Source organism: Festucalex cinctus, chromosome 11, assembly GCF_051991245.1.
Source record: "Festucalex cinctus isolate MCC-2025b chromosome 11, RoL_Fcin_1.0, whole genome shotgun sequence".
Taxonomy (NCBI): Eukaryota; Metazoa; Chordata; class Actinopteri; order Syngnathiformes; family Syngnathidae; genus Festucalex; species Festucalex cinctus.
Genome location: NC_135421.1, coordinates 11,462,330 through 11,483,637, shown reverse-complemented (window position 1 = coordinate 11,483,637; position 21,308 = coordinate 11,462,330). Strand labels below are relative to the sequence as shown.

The 21,308-nt window shown below is 43.6% G+C and overlaps 1 protein-coding gene across 1 annotated transcript in view; it reads right to left on the bottom strand.

Moving 5' to 3' along the window:
• fgf14 (fibroblast growth factor 14) overlaps positions 1 to 4,727 on the bottom strand; it is a 107,219-nt gene extending 102,492 nt beyond the window's left edge. Inside the window, exon 1 of the mRNA XM_077535948.1 lies at positions 3,924 to 4,727. Coding sequence (XP_077392074.1) covers positions 3,924 to 4,014 — 91 coding nt within the window. The 5' untranslated portion in view covers positions 4,015 to 4,727. The remainder of the gene's footprint in view (positions 1 to 3,923) is intronic.
• Between the last annotated feature and the right edge of the window lie 16,581 nt (positions 4,728 to 21,308).

The following is a 21,308-nucleotide window of genomic DNA, read 5'->3' as shown; positions in this document are numbered from 1 at the left end:
GTCACCAGCCTGTCCCGTTTATAATTCAACATTTTTAAACAGTGAATGCTTTAATTCAAAGTATGAAGGAAAACGTTGAAGATGAACGAGCTATTTCATATTGACAGTAATTTAGAAGTTTAACTTTAGAGAAATGGAAAAGCAATCACCCACTTATTTTAATAAATGAAAACTTCAAAGGCTCTACCTTTGCTTTGCTATTTTAAATGCTATCTTAACTTGAGAAAACAAAATAGTAAAATATTGTTATAGAAGGGCAAAAAATAATGTCTAAACTGAAATATATATGCTAAAACTGTTGAATTTGTGTGCTTTTGAGAGGCATGTTTATTTCAGTTGAGCTATGCTAATGTTTGCTAAATCCTGAGGCTAACTTTCTCACCTCATTCTCTGAGAACTATACATGACATTGGGAAGAGTTTTTTTTTTTTTTTTTTTTTTAAGTAATTAAATCAGGTGTCACCTAATTTACAGTACCGTCTCTCGCCCGCCTCCATGCTGGCTATTCATTGGTCGTATGCCGAAGATTGACGAGTGACTGACAGACACTGCAATTCCGTTTTCTCTCCCTCAAAACACGCTCGTTACTGAGGTCAAATAACCATAGAAACTTTATGAATTGATCCGTTCACTTTCGGTAAATTCGGCAAATTTGGTAGACCTCAGCTGCAAGTTTTGCTAATTTTAAATTAGTTCGACGGATGATAGAAAACTCATAGTCAGGAGAATATGTGACTTATGAGAATAACAGAATAATCTTCACACATATCAATCCTTGTACAAGACTAAATCAACCAAATTGCAACACTTGTGCTCCTTTGTTCTGTTTAATGAAATTCATCCATCCATCCATCCATCCATCAATCCATCCATCCATTTTCTTGACCGCTTATTCTTCACAAGGGTCGCCAGGGGGAGGGGTTGCTGGAGCCTATCTCATCTGACTCGGGGCAGTAGGCAGGGGACACCCTGTACTTGTTGCCAGCCAATCGCAGATGAAATTCATTGTTACTTCAAAAGCTATCTAAACTATTGTAATGTATAGTAAAGGGAAAGTTAGATCTATGTTGTGTTCAGGGACACTTCAAGAAACATCTAAAAACTTGAGTAAAGAGATGGATGTTTCCTAAAAGAAATGGCTTCTTCAAAAGCTAGTTAAAGTTAAGTAAAGAATACAGCTAAATTAGGGTATATGTTGTTATTTTGTTCAGAAATAGCACGTAAATTTTTGAGTAAAGTAATGGAAACCCCAAATGGCAAGTGGTGTTAATGCTGCTAATAGCTGTCACGACAGATGGAGGCTCAAAATGTCATACTAGCTAGCGGAAATGTTTGACTTAACTGGCCAAAATTACACAAATATACAAACAAGACATAATATGTCAATGAAATGATAACACATATTGTATAGACCCTTCCAGCTGACGTCACCGCTTAGCTTCCGCTGCGCGTCCCGGGGGGCAAACATCCCATAACAAATGAATGTAGAGAGCTTGATTTTCGGTGAGCGTTTTCCTTAAAAGTTGGGAAAGTGTCACAAAAAAACGTCCCGAGTAGGACACTACATTACTACGAATCATTGAAACCAGTCGTTTAAAGCCGCTAGCAACAAAAAATGGAGTTTGTTGGGCGGCAAAGTGGAAGTGGAAGCCTAAGGTATGTTGATGTACGTCGATCAGTACTTTCATGGTGTAAATTTCATTCATTAAATCGTTTGTGTCCGTTTGTGTCGTCTTGCTGTATATCGAAGTCTTCGAGCTATCTTAGCTTGCTAGCTGCTAACAAACCGACCGTACGTTTACACATTCCTCAGCAGAAATAAAGCCTGAGTTAAAGTGTTAATTGTGATAATCGTGTTAAATCATTAACTTTTTGTTCAAAATTACTTGAATGCTTATGCAAAAAAAGTATGAATGATTGTTTCACTCAAGATGATATAGCTCATTCATCACTTCTGCCTCAAATTTACAATCAGAGGATAATGTTGTGACCCACTGCATATGAAAAATATAGAAAAAACTACCCGATATAATATTATCTGAGCTTATCCTTGTACTTTTTATGGGTGCATTGAAGTTGTGTCGTAGTTTCACGCTAGCCACCGTGCTAGTCTTTTACTCCTCACTGTCTTTTGCGGGGTTTCGAATCACTGCCGGCAGCTGAAGGAATGCTCTCATCTCTCTTTGAGCCATTAGAGCATCCGTCGGCCGCGGACAAGCTCACCATAGCATTGGTCGCTGATTGAACAACTGTTTGACCTATTTTCTAGCTCACACTGATTGTTTTCTAATTCACTCGCATTGACGCGCTGCCCACTAACCGCAAGGGGCGCACTTCAACATGGTGTCACACTAGAAGGGTCTATTAGTTCTGATTTATTTAATTTAAAAAGGCTATTTCAAATGTTAACTGAGAATACAAGTGTCAATTATACATACAAATTTGCTATTCAAGTTTGGACTTTGTCCCTATATCCTTCGTGAATAGCGGGGATCCACTGTATACTGTACATACATGAGACTAAATAGTCCAACAAATGATAACACACATTCCTTAGTTCCGTTTCATTCAATACTTTGTTACTTCAAAAGCTAGCTATGTAGTGTAATGTGTGACAAATGTAAAAACTCAGGTAAAGAGATATAATCCTTAAAATTGCAAGGCATGCGATTATACAATGAGTTGTGCCAGTGTTGCTAATTGTTTACTTAATTCTGGAGCAAAAACGACTGGCTTGTTTAATATGTATTAGGGGGTAAGAAATGGTTAAAAAATATTATGGTCTTTCAATAGCCATAACATTAGGTACAACTCCTCACTCTAATGAGATCCACCCAATTAAAAAAGTACCTCAGTTAGTTAATGATTGTTTGTGAGTGGCACTGTCAGAGAGACATTACTGTAATTTAATAATATATTTTGGGTTTGCGGCACACTGCACTGCATCATACTGGCTGAGAGCTGTTTGTCATGTTTGTTTGTACTTCCAGCGCATTAGACCATGTTGGGGTGTACCTAATGTTGTGGTTTTCTTTGCCCATATTCAACTGTTTCTCAATGCAGTGTTAGAGTGTCTCCCCATGCAGTCAGATGTTGATGTGTGGTGCAGTTGCACTGTACTGCTGAGCTCATCATCTTCCATTCGCCAGGCTGCATGGAGTAACAAGTAGCCCCGCACAACACAGACACACACACCACGACACCACCAGATGCACTATTATTAAACACATCTCCTCATTCCGCCTGTTGAAATAAACAGTGCATTGTTGCATTAGCACACACACAACCACACACCACCTAACACCAACACACCCCCCCCCCACACACACAAAAAAAAAGCACTGCATTGCTTTGCCAATGCAGTGCTGCTGGCGGGGGCCCGTTTAATCGAGAAGTGATGTTGCAGTGGAGGGCTACTGCTGCTGCAGTACGAACCAGGATGGCATCATGTAGTGAAGGAGTAGGCAACACGCGGTACAGGGGCCACATAGGGGTCCGCCAGAACAGTTAATCTGGCCTGTTAGAAATACAAATAACAACACCTTTGGGGGTAGCATTCAACTCACAAATGCTCAGACATTACATTTGTTTAGGTCATTAATTTAGTTTGGCATTTGAAGGACTTCATACAAACTAAAATAAGACCCTTCACCTACAAATCATTGTGTATTAAGTATGTAATAACTGTGTAATAACAGCTAGTTTGTACAAAGTTGCAGGTGATGCGGTGCAGCTTGAGACTTGTCCAAAAAACTGATAGCAGAAGTTGTTCCTCCTGCTTTATGCCTGTGCCTCTGCATTACTGCATAAATAGCATTGCAGGGTCTGTCACAAATTACATAGCGGAGGAGCAAAAAAGCAAAAAACACACACTTGGTGTATACAGGGATAAAAAAAAAAAAAAAAAAAAAGATGCATCTTACCACTTGGATTCTTGTTTTTCTTGAGACTCTTGCCACAAAGACACTGCAGCATATGCGTTCCTTTGCTGAAAATGTTCCAAAGAAACCACATTGATTGATTTGGGCGAATCCAGTGGCTCAAACACCCGGAGAGAGATGAGATCCTTGCGGTTGCATAATAATAACAGTAGTAACAAGAATGACAACACAGTTCTCCACGTCAAGCCTGCCAATTGTGTCATATAGGAAGAAGAAGGGGAAAAAACATATCCTGTCTGTGCGGGGATTCTTGTGTTTCTCTCACGTGGCTTTATTCGTAACAATGCAACGGTTTCTTGTTCTTCTTCTCCTTCTTCTTGTGGCGTCCTCAAGTAGAAAAGGTACTCTTTTAATTGCATGTGTCGCACCGGGGAGGAGACGCCAGCACGCACGCACGCACACACACGCACACACACGCACGCACACACGCACACTACACAACACGCACGCAACTAAAACAATAAAAGACGGCGGACTTCTTCCGTGGAGGAGAGAACCATCGCCGCGTTTAGTTCATCACTCTGAGGAGAAGCTGGAGAGGAGGAGGTGGAGGAGGCGGAGGGTGGATCGGCACCGCGTCACACGCCAGGGGAGGATGCATCCTATGAAGACCCCCTTGCACAAGTCCAAATTCGCCCCCCTAGTCACACGGCACCCACCGCGGTTTGCATGTCTCCGCCAGTCCCGCACCGCTGCGTCTCGATGCGTGTGGATCCCCGCGTGTGTGTATCACTGCCACGCTATCTCCTCCTCCCCGTAAAAAAAAAAAAAAAGTGCACCCATAACGTGCAGGATTAGTTTTTCTCTCCAGCCTGTATTGGAAACAGAGAAGGAGGAGGATGAAAAGGAGGAGGGGTCACACTGGAAAGTCTGGCTCTCCATTACGTAAACACGTGGTTTGTGCCCCGTCATGTCAGTGATGCTGCAACGATTCAGGACCTGATACGCTACACTCACACGTGTCCCAATCCGAAGTGTAGCGAACAATTACAAAAGTGATATGTATACCCAATACATGTGCATTAGGTGTTATGTACTGGATTTGGATCCCAAAAACGCAGACACAAATAAGATTTCGCATAACATTGAGAGGCGTAGAACAAACTTTACTAGACGAGAAACAATGAGAATGTATCAAAAATCACGAGACGCTAAGCTAACTTGGGCTGTGGAGGTGCACAGAGGAACAGAAGTAATAATCAGACAAAAACACACGCTCCTCAGACAGGCTTATGTAGACAGCAACTCGATCTGATTGGTTGTGGCTAGACATGTGGGTAACAGGACTGACATGAAATTATCTGATTGGCTGTTGACCAGATAAGAGATTAAATATTCCTGACATCACATAGCTTCTGACATCACATAGCGTCTTACCAATTGCAATGGGGTGGTGGCTTGTTTGGGGAGTAAATGGTGGTGCGGGTGGCTGGGCCGGGAGTGAGGGGGGTTGTGTAGGGGTTTGGGCCAGCCAGAACAGGCTCAGAGGGCAGCCGCAGGACGTGCGCCGCAGGAGCAAGGTCGGGTAGTTTATTATTGCTAAAATTATTACTAATGTTTGTATATATGTGCACACATGGTCCGAGCATGTTGTAAATTTGTTTGCAGAATATGAACAAAGTAGGACGATATTGATGAATCACCCATTTCATGCTTACGCACGGCTCTGTTCACTGCCACAATGGCGCAAACGCAAAAGAAGGAAAACTCCACAGATGTGCAGTTATACTGCACTTTATGCTAGACTTGCGCTGGCCACAAAAAAATGGGACCCTGAATGTTATCCCCTTGATGCTGAAGCTTCTTTTGGAATAAATATTACAAAAAAGCAAAAACAAAACACTAAACTCTTGCAAAGTTAATCTGGTGTACGACTTCAGCAAGACGAATTGAGAGGTAAAACTCAATATCTAACAGATTAATTAATAGCCTGCAAGTAAAAGCTATATTTTAATGAAAGCACCCTAATGGCATGCTGTTTGTGCGCTGTCATGTCAGCATTAGTGTTGGCAATATTTATGATCCAACACGGGCAGTGAGAGTCTCATGGTAGTGAGGCGAGGCAAGAATGTACGTCGCATGCTAAGTAGAGCACATTTACATTAGTCATCTTTACATGGTAATGTGTCATTTCTGTAGGGTAATGTAATGTATGGACTATACACACAGATAGATGGATAGATGCTGTTGTCGGATTGTTGTGTTCAATGAACACAATACGAGGACTAAAGGGCTATTGTGTGTCGTGGCTGCTGTTTGCGCTGCATGACGACATTCCTCAAAGGAATTCAAGGTTTTCCATCACAGCCGGACGAAGGTGAATTTCCCTTGTTGTGTTAACTTGTGTGGGATTGGGATCATTAATTTGTAAAGGCACTCAGTTGAAGGTTGTGTTAAGTGCTGACAATTAACAACAAATCAGATGATGCAACCTGTTATTTTTTTTTTTCATTTGGCATTCCTCACTCACTCCCCGGTAGAATCATCCTACATGTGTGCTCCCTTTGCATGAATGGCAGAAGACAGTTTGACTTCCAGGGAGTGAAAGAGGACCCATTGATTGCTCAAAGCAAAGCTGAGTTGTGTACGACTTGCCAATAAGTTATTCTCATTAGGTACCAGGGAAAGATGTGCAACCAACCAGTATTGAAGCCTCAGGGGCGGGTTTTGGGTGAGATCCCTTGCTGTTTTTTATTTAGTTATTTGTAATCTGACTTCCTGTGTGACATCTTCATCACTCTCAAGAAAAACATTTGGCAAAATAACCAAGCTTCAGTGTTGGGATGTTACTTGAAAAAAGTAATTAGTTATAGTTACTAATTACTTGCTTTAAAAAAGTAACTGAGCCAGTAATTGAATTACTTTATAATAAAAGTAACTCGTTACTAGGGAAAGTAACTATCTTTATTACTTTAAAAAAAATGTTGTGTATCAAATAATTTTGTATGTTTTTATTTGTTTATATTATTATTATTATTATTATTATTATTATTATTATTATTATTATTATTATTATACAAGAAATTCAAATTATATCCATGCTATATAGGGTTCTTTATTCTTTCATATAGAATTGAGCATGGACCTAGCTGGAATTACTGAGTGACACTTTTCTCAGTAGCTACGTCCGGGTTTCTCTGCATCCAGTTTGTTCAAGGTTCTTAGTCAAGATTTCACCATCTGTTGTTCTCAATATTGTCCTATACATCTTTCCTTTCACATTTTTTTTTAATTTCATGTAAAAGCAAGCAGAAAGCTGTACATTGTGCCTTTTGAAGCTAACATATGCCATATCAAAGTGACATAGAATGCTAAACAAATCCATAAGGTAGGCCATACTGATCACAAGTGAACTACTGTACAACACCCATCCTTGTAAAGATGTGTAACTCTACAGTTACTATTATCCATCCATTTTCTTGACCGCTTATTCCTCATAAGGGTCGCGGGTCAGCTGGCTCTGGGCAGTAGGCGGGGGACACCCTGGACTGGTTGCCAGCCAATCGCAGGGCACACAGAGACAAACAACCATCCACACTCACAAGCACACCTAGGGACAATTCGGAGCGCCCAGTTGACCTGCCATGCATGTCTTTGGAATGTGGGAGGAGACCGGAGTACCCGGAGAAGACCCACGCAGGCACGGGGAGAAGATGCAAACTCCACCCAGGAAGGCCGGAGCCTGGACTCGAACCCGAATCCTCAGAACTGGGAAGCGGACGTGCTAACTACTCATTTCACCGTGCCACCCTAGTTACTATTATAACTATTAAAAAATATGAAGAAATGGGAGAAAACAAACATCACAACCAGGCGCTTCTAGCCTCGTTAGCTTGCTCAACCACAGACAGTAACAAAGCCTCATGTTAATAACATCGTGTTCGATTTCGGAAAACAGTAGTTTTTCCAAAGTGATGATTGTATTCCAAGTAAAAACACCAGCATGTAAAATCATTCAACAACCACAGCCTGTTTTTCTTGCTTGTGTATTATTCTCATGAGGCCAAATGCAGTCACTTTGGAATCAGCACAATCGGACAATCTTTCGACCTCTATGCATCCTTCTCATTGATCCGTCAACGGCAATTCAAAGTATCATTGCACCCTAGAGGATATTGGTTGACGATCTTGTCAAGGATGATTACCATACTTGTGTTTGATTGCCCCCGGCCACAGCCAGCAGGAAGTGGCCCCTTGTGTGCCTTAACGGCCACTTTCCTTCAGACAGGAGAACCAAAGAAAAATGGACAGGTTCAAGTTTTACTATAGATTTACTGTATTTTATTTTTTTGTTGTTAAATTAAAGCCTTGTTTCTTATCACTCACTTGATATCAATGCAATGGCAAGCACTGTCGAGTAAGATCAGATCTGTATTCAGCTGGATCCAAACTAGGAGCCTATCCCAGCTGACTTCCGATAAAAAGCAGACTTCACCCAGGACTTGTTTCCAGTTAGATGCAGGGTTGACGTTGACATGCTCTCTGCTCATTACGTATGGTAGATCTCATTTGGTTACTTGGCCATGTTCACAAGTTTTGCATCCCGGATGTACAACCACGGGCAGCCATGCAATTGATTGGTCCCTGCAGTGCCAACAAGATAATCAATAGTAAGCTATTTCCTACTCCTTTTTTTACCCCTGATCTGGCAGAGTATAGCAAACCTCCATGTTGTGATCCTCACACTGTCTTTATCTTAAACCTGAGACACACTGTTTTATATTAGAATTGAATTCCACAAGTCAGAGGACTAATATGTTGAAACATCATTTCAAATTGTAGCATAGCCCCAAAACCTGAGAGATGCACCCACCACACGGTAAAAATACTACCAGACAACAATCTTTGTAAAAATTTAAATCCATCGGACACATCCATTTTCTATAGTGCTTGTCCGTTATAGGGTGAGCTGGAGCCTGTTTCAGTTGACGTTGTGTGAGGAATATATATATATATATATATATATATATATATATATATATATGGACAATTTCATAATTAACTAGACTAAGTGCAATTTCTAGAGAAATTGCGTGGGAATGCTGAAAGCTGAATGCTAATAGCTGAATGCTAATAAGGAAATAGAAAGATAGATAAATTCTGTGAAAATTACAAATTATTAATTACTAGTAATAGTAGTAGTAGTAGTAGTAGAAGAAACAGTAATAGTATTACTAGTAAATGTTAAGAAGTAACTTGTAGATAAATGACAAATACAAACCCATCCACCCATTCTCAGTCAGTAGTCAGCGGTAGTCACCTACCATAAATTACTAGTATAGTACAGTTTTCTCATTCATATATTTATAAGCAATGCCTATATGCGTGAAGTCGAGCTGCTGTGAGCTGCATCAGGCTACTGCTTTGCTATGCTAGCGGAAAACCTAATGGAGCTCTAGAAGTTAAACATGTATATTTTACCCTTTTAATTTTACTTGCAACTAATTACTATTAAAAATATAATACTACAAATTACACAAAGATAATAGGAAAAAAAAAAACAATGCACATAAAAAAGAGGTTGTGCACCATATTAAACTTTCAGTTACAATTACCAGTAGTGAAACAACAGCTCCTCCTACTGGCGAAACACAAAATTACAGGTAGACTTCAACCTGACAAGGCGGGGTCAAGTAGGACTCAGACGCAGGCGTAAGGTAGGCCACCAAGGCAGCAGGTTTATTTCCGGCCAACAGAGCTCTCCTCTCAAACTGAGAGGAGAACAGGGAGGGGAAAAAGTGGAGAACAAAAAGCACTCCACTAGGGAGGAAAAAACAGGCAAAAGGTACTGGGGACAACAGAAAGCGCTCCGCTAGGGAGGAAAAAGGGCACAAGGCAAAAGGGGTAACTAAAGGCGCTCCAAAAGGGAGGAAAAGGCACAAAAACAAGGCAACAACGCTAGGCAACAGGAACAAGGACATGAGGACTGTGGACGCTTCCATGCACTGACGGTGACACTTCGGCACTGAGGGTAGAATGCAGCTGGCTTTTATTGTGTGGGTTGATTGGTGGCAGGTGGTGATAATCATGGGCGGGGACCGGTAATGAGTGAGCGGCAGGAAGGGCAAGTGACCTGGGGTGAGAGGAGAGTTAGGATTTCAAAGTAAAACGGGAAACATGGATAACAAAACAAAAGCATGGGCCGTCACGCCGGTGGCGGCGTGACAGTACCCCCCCCTCAACGGCCGGCTCTTGACGGCCCAGGAATGTCAGGGTGTTCAGCATAAAAGTCATCAATGAGCGAGGGGTCAACGATGAACCGGGAGGGGACCCATTGCCTCTCCTCCGGGCCGTATCCCTCCCAGTCCACTAGGTATTGTCTCCCGCGGCCCCGATTACGAACATCCAAAAGTTTTCTAACCTTGTAAACGGGGCCGCCTTCAATCATCTCCGGGGGGGGTGGGTCGGGTTCGGAGGGCACCAGTGCGCTTTCACGGACAGGTTTGACTTGGCTGACATGGAACGTGGGATGGATTCTGAGGGATCTTGGTAAGCGAAGACGAACGGCGGCAGGACCTATGGACTTGGTTACTGGAAAAGGCCCCACAAATCGTGGGGCCAGCTTTGGACATGGTACCTTGAGCCTGAGGTGTTTGGCTGATAGCCAAACTCGCTGGCCTGGGCGGTATTCTGGTGCCGGTCTCCTCTTCCGGTCGGCGGCCCTCTTCACCCGGTCTCCCTGGCGTTGAAGCGCCGTCCGGGCCGCCGACCAGACCTTGTGGCACCGACGGATCATGGCCTTGACCGAGGGGACCGTTGCCTCCTCTTCTAGTTCGGCGAAGAATGGCGGATCGTAGCCGTGGACGCATTTAAACGGGGTAAGACCTGTGGCAGATGTGGGCAAAGAGTTGTGAGCAAGCTCGACCCATACCAGGTACTTGCTCCAGGTGGTCGGGTTCTGGGAGACAAGGCATCGCAGTCCGGTTTCAAGTTGCTGATTCAATCGTTCTGCCTGTCCATTGGCCTCAGGGTGGTATCCAGACGTCAGGTTGGCTTTGGCACCTAGAGCTTTACAAAATTGTGACCAGAATCGGGAGACGAACTGTGGTCCACGGTCTGAGACGATGTGCAATGGAAAGCCGTAGAACCGGAAAATGTGGTGGATCATGATATCTGCTGTGGTCTTGGCGGACGGGAGCTTGGTTAGTGGGATGAAGCGAACCATTTTCGAGAATCTGTCAACAACTGTGAGGATCGTGGTTTTACCGTGAGATGGGGGCAGTCCGGTTACAAAGTCTACTGAGATTTCTGCCCATGGTCTGGATGGGATCGGTAGTGGCTGGAGTAGACCCATCCGGGACTGAGTGGACGTCTTGTTGCGGGCACAAGTCGGACAGGCGGCGATGTACTCTTTTATGGTGGTCTCCATTGCCGGCCACCAGAATCTCCTGGCAACAGCATACATGGTCCTGCGGACTCCAGGATGACAAAACAGCTGTGATGTATGAGCCCAGTGTATCACCTGAGACCTTAGTTCCTCAGGCACGAAGAGTCGACGTGGCGGGCAAGACGTGGGGGGAGTGACGTTGCGCAGTGCCTCCTTGACATCGTCCTCAATTTGCCATCTCATGGCTCCAACTATGCAGTCCCGGGGCAGGATGGTCTCAGGCTCGGCTTTCAATGGCTCGAATTCGTGGACTCTTGACAACGCATCCGCCTTGACGTTTTTGCTGCCTGGTCTGTAAGTCAGAGAAAATACGAAGCGGTTGAAAAACAAGGACCATCTGGCTTGTCGAGGGTTGAGTCTTTTGGCCTGGCGTAAGTATTCCAGATTTCGGTGATCGGTCCAGATCACAAAAGGGAGTTCGGCGCCTTCCAACCAGTGTCTCCATTCTTCAAGAGCCACTTTTACGGCGAGAAGCTCCCGATCTCCGACCGAATAATTGCGTTCAGCTTTGGATAATTTTCGTGAGAGGAAGGCGCACGGATGTGTCTTGCCATCCTCTTGACAACGCTGAGACAGCACTGCCCCAATTCCAATGCTGGAGGCGTCTACCTCCACCACGAACTGGCGTTTGGGGTCAGGGACCCTGAGGATTGGGGCATTGGTGAATCGTGCTTTTAAGTCTCTGAATGCCTTTTCGGCTTCCGGGTTCCACATGAACCGGACTTGTGGGGAGGTCAAGGCGTGTAGGGGCGCGGCAATGGTGCTGAAGTTTCTTATGAAACGACGGTAGAAGTTGGCGAATCCGAGGAACTGTTGAACCTTTTTCCGAGAGTCCGGCGTGGGCCACTCTCGTACGGCGCTGACCTTGTCCGAGTCCATCTCCACCTTCCCGGGTGAAACAACAAATCCCAGGAAGGAGATGGTGTTGACGTGGAACAGGCTCTTCTCAGCTTTCACGTACAGATGATGATCCAGTAGGCGTTGCAGGACTCGGTTTACGTGGTCTCGGTGGCTCATTAGGTCAGGAGAGTAAATCAGGATGTCGTCCAAGTAAACATACACAAAGTGATCTATGAAGTCCTTGAGTACTTCATTTATCATGGCCTGGAAGACGGCTGGAGCATTCGTGAGGCCAAATGGCATGACCAGGTACTCATAATGTCCTCGTGGAGTGTTGAAGCCCGTCTTCCATTCATCTCCCTCGCGGATCCGAATGAGGTGATAGGCGTTCCGGAGATCGAGCTTGGTGAAAATCTTAGCCTGTTGCAGCTGATCGAACACCGAGGACATCAAGGGCAAGGGGTACCGGTTCTTAACAGTGATGTCATTCAGGGGACTGTAATCAATGCATGGGCGTAGGGATCCATCCTTTTTACTCACGAAGAAAAAACCTGCGCCTGCAGGTGAGGAAGACGGTCGGATGAGGCCGGCTTTCAAGGAGTCGTCAATATAATTGTTCATGGCTTGGCGTTCTGGTCCTGAAACCGAGTACAGTCTCCCCTTGGGAATGGTCGAACCGGGAATCAAATCGATCGGGCAGTCATACGGTCGGTGTGGAGGAAGAGTCATGGCCTTGGTTTTGCTGAAGACCTCCCGCAGGTGGTGGTAGCAGGAGGGAACAGTGTGCAGGTTTGGGTACTCTTCTTGAGCCGGTGGGACGAGAGTCACCTGGTGAACCTGGGCTGTGGAGTTTCGGGGTGAGGGTGGTTCCAACCCGTGTGAGATACAGTCCGTTCCCCACTCCAGAACGACTCCAGTGTTCCAGTCGATTCTGGGATTATGTACACGCAACCAAGGATGGCCCAGAACCAACGTGGAGGACGATGCGTGAAAAACATGGAAGCGGAGAGTCTCCAAGTGAGATCCGATTCGGACTTCCAGAGGTTCAGTGATGTGGGTGATTTTGAAGAGCTCTTTGCCATTCAGCGCTCTAGCCAGGATGGTCGAGGAAAGGGGTTCGGTGGAGGCTCGTATTTGCCTTACGAGCTCCCAGTTCATGAGACTTTCGTCGGATCCGGAGTCGATAAGGGCTGACAGATCTGTGGTGACATTGTGGTGGGCTATCTGAATTTGCGTGAGTCTGTGGTTCTTGGCGGGTCGGGGTGACGGGGAACTCACCGGAGAGTTGCCCTTCGTGGTGCAGGATCCCACCAAGTGTCCAAGACCACCACAATAGTAGCAACGGCCCTCTCGGCGTCGGCGCTGTCTTTCCTCTTGCGAAAGCCGAGCCCTTCCCAGTTGCATGGGTTCGTCGCTGGCGAGGTCCACCTCTCCTGGTTCCGGTCGGGAAGAAAAGATGGGTTGCAGCCTTCTGGCCTCCGGTTGCCGTGACCAGGGGGTGGGTTCCTCCCTCCTTCGAGGTCCGCCGATCTTAGCCAGCTCCTGGCGACGATGATCGGTGCGGATGGCGAGGGAGATTAAAGCGTCCAAGTCCGTGGGGAGTTCTACGGGAATCAGAAGTTCTTGAATGGCAGGTGAGAGTCCTTTTAAGAAATGATCGTGAAGTGCTATGGCGTTCCAGCCACTGTTCGTTGCCAATGTTCGGAAGCGGACAGCGTAATCGCTGACAGGTTCTTTGCCTTGTTGAAGCCGGCTCAATGCTCGTGCCTTCTCTCGGTCGTTGTTCTCTGGGTCAAAGACTTGGCGCAAAGCGACTTGAAAGTCCTGTACACTTTGACAGACCGAGGAACCCCTGGCCCATTCCGCGGTCGCCCAGGTTTTGGCCCGTCCCGTCAGGTGAGACACCATGAAGGCCACTCGGGACCGGGCTGTGGGAAATGCCTGTGGTAAATGTTCAAAATGAATGTCACATTCTGTGAGGAAAGTCTGACAGCGTCCGGGTTCACCGGAGTATCGTTCTGGGGAGGCCAGTCTCAATCCTACCCCGGTGAATGGCGTGGTCGGTACAGAGAACTCAGGGTGAGGAATCTGTCCAGTGGGAGCTGGCGCTCGACGCCGTGAAAGGCCTACCAGCTCGTGGACCTGGCTGGTCAATTCCTCCATCCGGGACAGCATGGTCTGTTGGATCCGGTCCTGGTTGTTGAGCCGGGCCTCCTGGCTCTGCAGTGCGGCCTCGACCATGCCTGCTGGGTCCATGCTGGCCGAAGTGTACTGACAAGGCGGGGTCAAGTAGGACTCAGACGCAGGCGTAAGGTAGGCCACCAAGGCAGCAGGTTTATTTCCGGCCAACAGAGCTCTCCTCTCAAACTGAGAGGAGAACAGGGAGGGGAAAAAGTGGAGAACAAAAAGCACTCCACTAGGGAGGAAAAAACAGGCAAAAGGTACTGGGGACAACAGAAAGCGCTCCGCTAGGGAGGAAAAAGGGCACAAGGCAAAAGGGGTAACTAAAGGCGCTCCAAAAGGGAGGAAAAGGCACAAAAACAAGGCAACAACGCTAGGCAACAGGAACAAGGACATGAGGACTGTGGACGCTTCCATGCACTGACGGTGACACTTCGGCACTGAGGGTAGAATGCAGCTGGCTTTTATTGTGTGGGTTGATTGGTGGCAGGTGGTGATAATCATGGGCGGGGACCGGTAATGAGTGAGCGGCAGGAAGGGCAAGTGACCTGGGGTGAGAGGAGAGTTAGGATTTCAAAGTAAAACGGGAAACATGGATAACAAAACAAAAGCATGGGCCGTCACGCCGGTGGCGGCGTGACACAACCGTTCCAACTCTCATATACTGTTGTCCAGTGTTGCCACAGTTACCTTGAAAAAGTAACTTAGTTACTTTACTGATTACTTGGTTTTAAAAGTAACTAAATTGCGTTACTGATTACTTGATTTTAAAAGTAACTAAGTTAGATTAAAAGTTACTTTTTTAGTTACTTTCAGCAGCTGCCGATAACACCATCTCAACATAAAAATAATGCAGTAGAAACGGAGTTCCAAATACTTTATTGAAAGTGCATTTTTAACATGAAAATAAAGTTTTTTTTTATGAAAAACAAAATAGGCAGTCTCTCTTGACTTCTTGTAACGTAAATACTTTTTATAAAACAAAAAATAAAAATCTATCCAGGTTGAAAATGAAAATCCCCTAAATTCCTCTATTGTTTGTTTGTTCCGCTATTCCAGTGTGTACACATGTATCAGTTTAAATATTTCTTAGTAGTTATTGACAGTTATAATTGTTTTTTGGTTTGTTTGTTTTTTCTCTTCAAAATAAGGATCAGGAAAACAAAAGGTTGATAATTTAATGTTAAATATAAATATTTAACCTTTAGACAGACACCAACACAATTAAACAGAATATTTGCACATTGTGAAGTATTTCAGAAACATAAATTTAAGACATGAAATAAACCTACCGTCCAGCCAAAAGAAATATGAAGCCACCTTATGGAACAATAAATCTATCAAACACATTTTAACCACTTAATATATGCAAAAATATTTCCAAAAGTTCATTTCCCTTTTTAATCAACAATTTTTGTATTTAACAATTGTTTTTTCTTTTGTCATCACTTTCATTTTTGGTTAATGTATGACATCTTTTTTTGTTTTTTTAATCTGAGACACGATGATGACCACAGAATCACTACTGTTTATATTTTGTTTTTTGGGCTGTCGTAATCGCGGGTACGTCTCAGTTCTCCTATCTGCTGCTCATGCTAGTTGTAGACATTGACAGGGAGCCACAAACTGAGAAATGAGATACTTGCAGTGTGCTTTTAGCTTAGCTGGTGTGTTGGCTGTGGGACATACCTGTGTCGTTTGAATCCATGCATTGGATCGTCACGGGAGTTATTCTTTTTGGCTTCTTTTTGGCGCAGTACCAACGCCGGCCCGGGACATAAAAGTGCATCGAGAGGACTCGATAGCCATGGGAAATACCGAGATGTACGGCACCGGCTTCTGCTAACTGTCTCCATTTGTATGTTGTCACTCGTTGCGCGCGCGCGCGCCGTGTCGCGAGCACGGAAACACGGAAGTAGCTTGAATGGTGATGCTACTGAAATGTAAACAAAACAAGTAGAGCACGGCGCAGAACTCTTGCTATTGTTATGAAAACCATAAAGCCTCACTCGCAACCGATACGGTCGTTTAGCTCCCCTTGACGAACGATGGTTCGGTCGAATCGTTTTTTTGTTCCACCCCTACTGAAAACGTAACTTGTCTGACGTCACTCCCCCTGGCGAGAGGGCGGAGACGACCTCATCCCATAATGCTTCACGGACCAGTTGAGGATGGAAATAAATTATTTTTTTTTACCACTTTTATGGTCCATAATGCACACTTTTTTTGTTGTGTTGTGTGCCTGTTGGTTAATAAAACTAGTAGTAAAAGTATCATCACTTTTGTTTTGAATGTGCAAACCATTCATGACCAGACCATGGCTGAATTCAGTGTGGTGATCAATGACTTCTGCCTCATCTTCGTAGTTAGCAGTAGTTGTTTGTGACTGTTACAACAGTGAGATAGTTTGCCTTCTTCATGAAAATGTGGAGTAACGCATTGATTCTCTGGACAGTAACTTTAATCAGACTACTTTGTAGAATAAAGTAACGCGTTAGACTATTAGTTACTTTAGAAAGCAACTTTTTTGAGTAACGCGTTACTAAGTAACGCGTTACCGGCAACACTGCTGTTGTCAATAAGAGAGGCAGACATGTTGGTACTCAAACCAACACGCACAAGTTTGCGGAGTCAATGCATTTACCACTACACCACATGAAAGTAGGTTATGATATTCACGGCAAATGTGCTTGATGTAATCATGAATACTTTGTGTAGTATAGTATTTATTTATTTATTTAAGTTTTTTGGCAATGTTTACGCAAATATGACAAAGCCGTTCAGAGCAAACGCTGTTGTCAATAAATTTTTGTTTGAAAAAAATAAATAAATAAAAGGCAGCGATAGCCGGTATCAAACCCATGACTAGATGCTTTATTTGTGACTTCAGCGCTCTAACCGCTAACCACACCAGAAGTATACGATGTTTTGCTCAAAACTTGTAGTTGTCGTAATCAGGCAATTTCACGGAGGGCTTGATAATGCCTGTAACCACGTTTCATTTACAGAATGGTTGGATTGCCTTAGGTTAGTATATTAATTTGTTTATGTAAAACAATTGCACAATGACCATTTCTAAATGAAAGGAGGTAACATTTCCCCAGCGAGATTCGAACTGAGCATTTTCGTGTCTCTGCGATGCACCTGCTCGAGTACCACATGAGCTACCTTGACTGGGTGAAAGTCAGAGCTAATGGTGTATTTTTATTTGAAAGTGTCATCTGATGCTGAAAGTCTTCAGTGATAATTGGGGATACATGCGCTATAATAATTCCAGTGAAATTATGAGGCATTTCCTGATATGATAGTCAGTTGGGATATATGTATATCCCTTCGCATAACGTCCCTGGATATGGAGGCATTGTACACTCGGAGTTGGGATTTGAACCCACAACCTCCTGTTTACTGAGCAATGTACTATAACAAGTGAGCTACTGAGGAGTATCACAGAGCCGTAATGATGGTCAGTTGTATGTATTGAAGTGGGCGTGGAAAAGTGGGACTTAAAAAAAGTTCCATGTCAGTCCCATTGAAATTGAATGAGGAAAAGTTGATCTTTAACATTTAATTGTGTGAGTACTAAGAAACTAAATTAAGACACCGCTTCAGCTTTCTTTCTTTTTTTTTTTTTTTTTAAATAGTTGTATTCATCTGCAGACGGCGTATTTGGGCCCTATCTCATTTGAACATTTTGACAATTTATTAAAGTTGCTTTTTTTCTTGTCAATTTGTGATATTTTTTATTTTTTATTTTGGCAAATATTGAGCTGAACAGGTAAACTCACATTTTAAAATAAAGTCTATAAATCCAGACTTTAAAAAACAAAAGCACATTTTAAAAATGTAATTTTGTTTAACCCATTCAGACCCGCATTTTTTTTTCTGATGGACTTTTATTTTATTTTTTTTAGAGATAGAGAGATTTTGACTCTTTTTCCCACACAAGAAAATGGAAAACATCTTTGGGGCTATCATATTGTTTTTTTGTTATCGTGGATGGCTGTAATTTGTTGTAAACTCGCCAAGCTTATAACATGAACAATGAAAAATCAAAAATCAAAAAAAAAAATCAAATCAACTTGCGATTGTGATTGGCTAGCTCGGATCCAATCATGAACCAGAAACGTTGACATCATCCAAATTATGCGTTCTTACTGGTTTAGACACACAAATATGTCATGTCCAACTGCAATCATGTGTATGAGTCTGAAGGGTTGAAATTAGAGCTATCAAAATGTAAAGATTAATCACCTTAGAATTTTGAATAATCACGATTGACTTTCTGCTACGTTAACTCTTTTGAAATTTGAATTTTTTTTTGACCCACCGCACACGCTCATACTCTTACCAGTTAATTACTTGCATCATTTAAAATGGGGGGAAATAAATAACCGATAATTTGACATGAATATTCTGATAGTCACAAACATATGCTTATGCATGTATTTCATTGCTCACAACCTGTGCTACCTTTAACGTAGCCATCCGCTGTCAGGTAGAAGGATCAACTGCAGTCAAAATGTATAGATTAATCTGTTAATACATGATTGTGATTTTTTTTTTTTGTGATTAATTAATTTAACTTTGACAGCTCTACTTTTAAATTTGCCAAATTTGTGCTCAATAGCAAAGTGCGAATCGCTTCCAACTCATCCCGGCAATAACACAGTAGCTATTTGTACCCACTACATGACAGAGGGGGCGCTGTTGACCCATCCATCCATCCATCCATCCATTTTCTTGACCGCTTATTCCTCACAAGGGTCGCGGGGGGTGCTGGCGCCTATCTCAGCTGGCTCTGGGCAGTAGGCGGGGGACACCCTGGACTGGTTGCCAGCCAATCGCAGGGCACACAGAGACGAACAACCATCCACACTCACAAGCACACCTAGGGACAATTCGGAGCGACCAATTAACCTGCCATGCATGTTTTTGGAATGTGGGAGGAGACCGGAGTACCCGGAGAAGACCCACGCGGGCACGGGGAGAACATGCAAACTTCACCCAGGAAGGCCGGAGCCTGGACTCGATCTTGCGTCCTCAGAACTGGGAGGCGGACGTTCTAACCACTCATTCTACCGTGCCGCCCGGCGCTGTTGACCATGACAGTTAAATGAGAGGAACCACTCAAGTACCAAAAACTTGCACCTAGAAATCTTGTGAGCGTGTATAAATTTGCCTCTGTGTGTTAGCGTTGGGTGCATGAAAGGTCACCGGAGGTCACAGACAGACTGAGGCGATTGCTTTGCACTTTATTGAGAAAGCATGGGATGAAACCGCCGCCGCCGGCAGTTGTCAGGTTCCGGGAAGCGGGACCGCAACCGACGGATGCGCGCCATCGGCGGCCATTGTGGGCCTCTCACTTGAAGAGCGCCAGATAGGCGGCGGCCAACAGCGGCACCAGCAGCGCCACGCCGCCGCCACGAAAGGTACCGCCCGCGTTGGTGGTTTTGTGGGGAGGAGGCGCCTTGGTGGTGGTACCGTTGGCAAGAGGGGTGGTGGTGATGCCAGGTGGTGATGGGGTGCCGCTCGCCTTGATGTTACAAAAGCTTTCAGCACAGCATTCATTGGTAGATTGACCACAATCCACATTCCCTTTGCAGCCCCGCATGGTCAGCTTGCCTTCGTCGTCTGCAAGCATCAGAAAAAAACCCCAACAAGAAGCACTTTTGAATACGAATAACATATGTGGGAACATTCCCACAATAAAGAATACGATTACTTTCAGCAGTCCCACAATAATAAAGAATGTGAATACCATCATATCACATATAATATCATATATTCATATTCATATAGTTTTTTCATTTTTAACCTGTCCTTTATTATTACCTAAAAAAAAAAAACTCAAAGCAAATAAAAGCATTATTTTGGCACAATCTGGTGCCAAGACACTTAGTTGAAGTGAATTACAGAGCCGAATTTAGAGACAAGTAGTGCTTTGCAATTAGACTGTAAACCTTTTGGATGGGTGTCAATCTTATATCATTTATTTTCATTTTTTTTGTGGCATGCATTTGTATATATCGCCACAAAAGCATGGGTTCATTTAAATGTTCTTATACAGTCATTTACCACTTAAATTTTGACTATTTGCATTAGAATAGAAACATTGTGAGATACTAATAATTAGAAGAGGAACAGTAGGACATTTTTGTTTATCAAATGTATGAGGACAAAATGGCAAAACTTCAATGGTAACGGCCATAGGGACAGTTTTTTTTTTTTTGGTAACATTTTAACGTGATTAATTGCAAAAAAAAGTATAATCAGACATGAACAACTCCGATATTAATCCATTAAAAAAATATTTAATTAATATTTAATTATTAAAAAAAATACATAAATAAAATCATTCAACACTTTTAACGTTAATGATGAATGGGGAGGAATACATTACATCACAATTGACAAGAGTATGGCAGCTAAATCAGTTGGAGGCTAGCTAGCTAGCGGCTAATGTAGTATACTAAAACATCAAAAAACAGATGAACTCAATCGCGCAACACAAGTCAGTATTAAGATCAAAGACTTTTGATCATCAAAACATAGTCAATACAGTCTCAACTATATGCTAAACATGGCTTGACAGAAACATCACTGACATATACTGGCCATCATTTCTCACTAATTGTGCTTTGATGCTAGTTAAGCTGAAGTCTATTCACGTATGATAATGGTTTCAGCTCCAAAGATGACATATGCTTTACCCAAATTTATGGTCGACCCCAAGGTTGGAACTTCAAGGCACCGCTGTAGCTTGGCACTCTGCTAATTTGTTACCATCATAAGTCATTCTGCCTTTACATAACTGCCGCGCCAGTCTGTTTTGTTTCATTATTTATTGCCTTTTATAGCAGCAACCTATCTGAGTATTAAGAAAAAATGGGCCAAACTTCCTGCATTTAGTAGGAAGCGCATCGTGTATGTGCCAAACTGCCATCGAAACAGCCACTTTT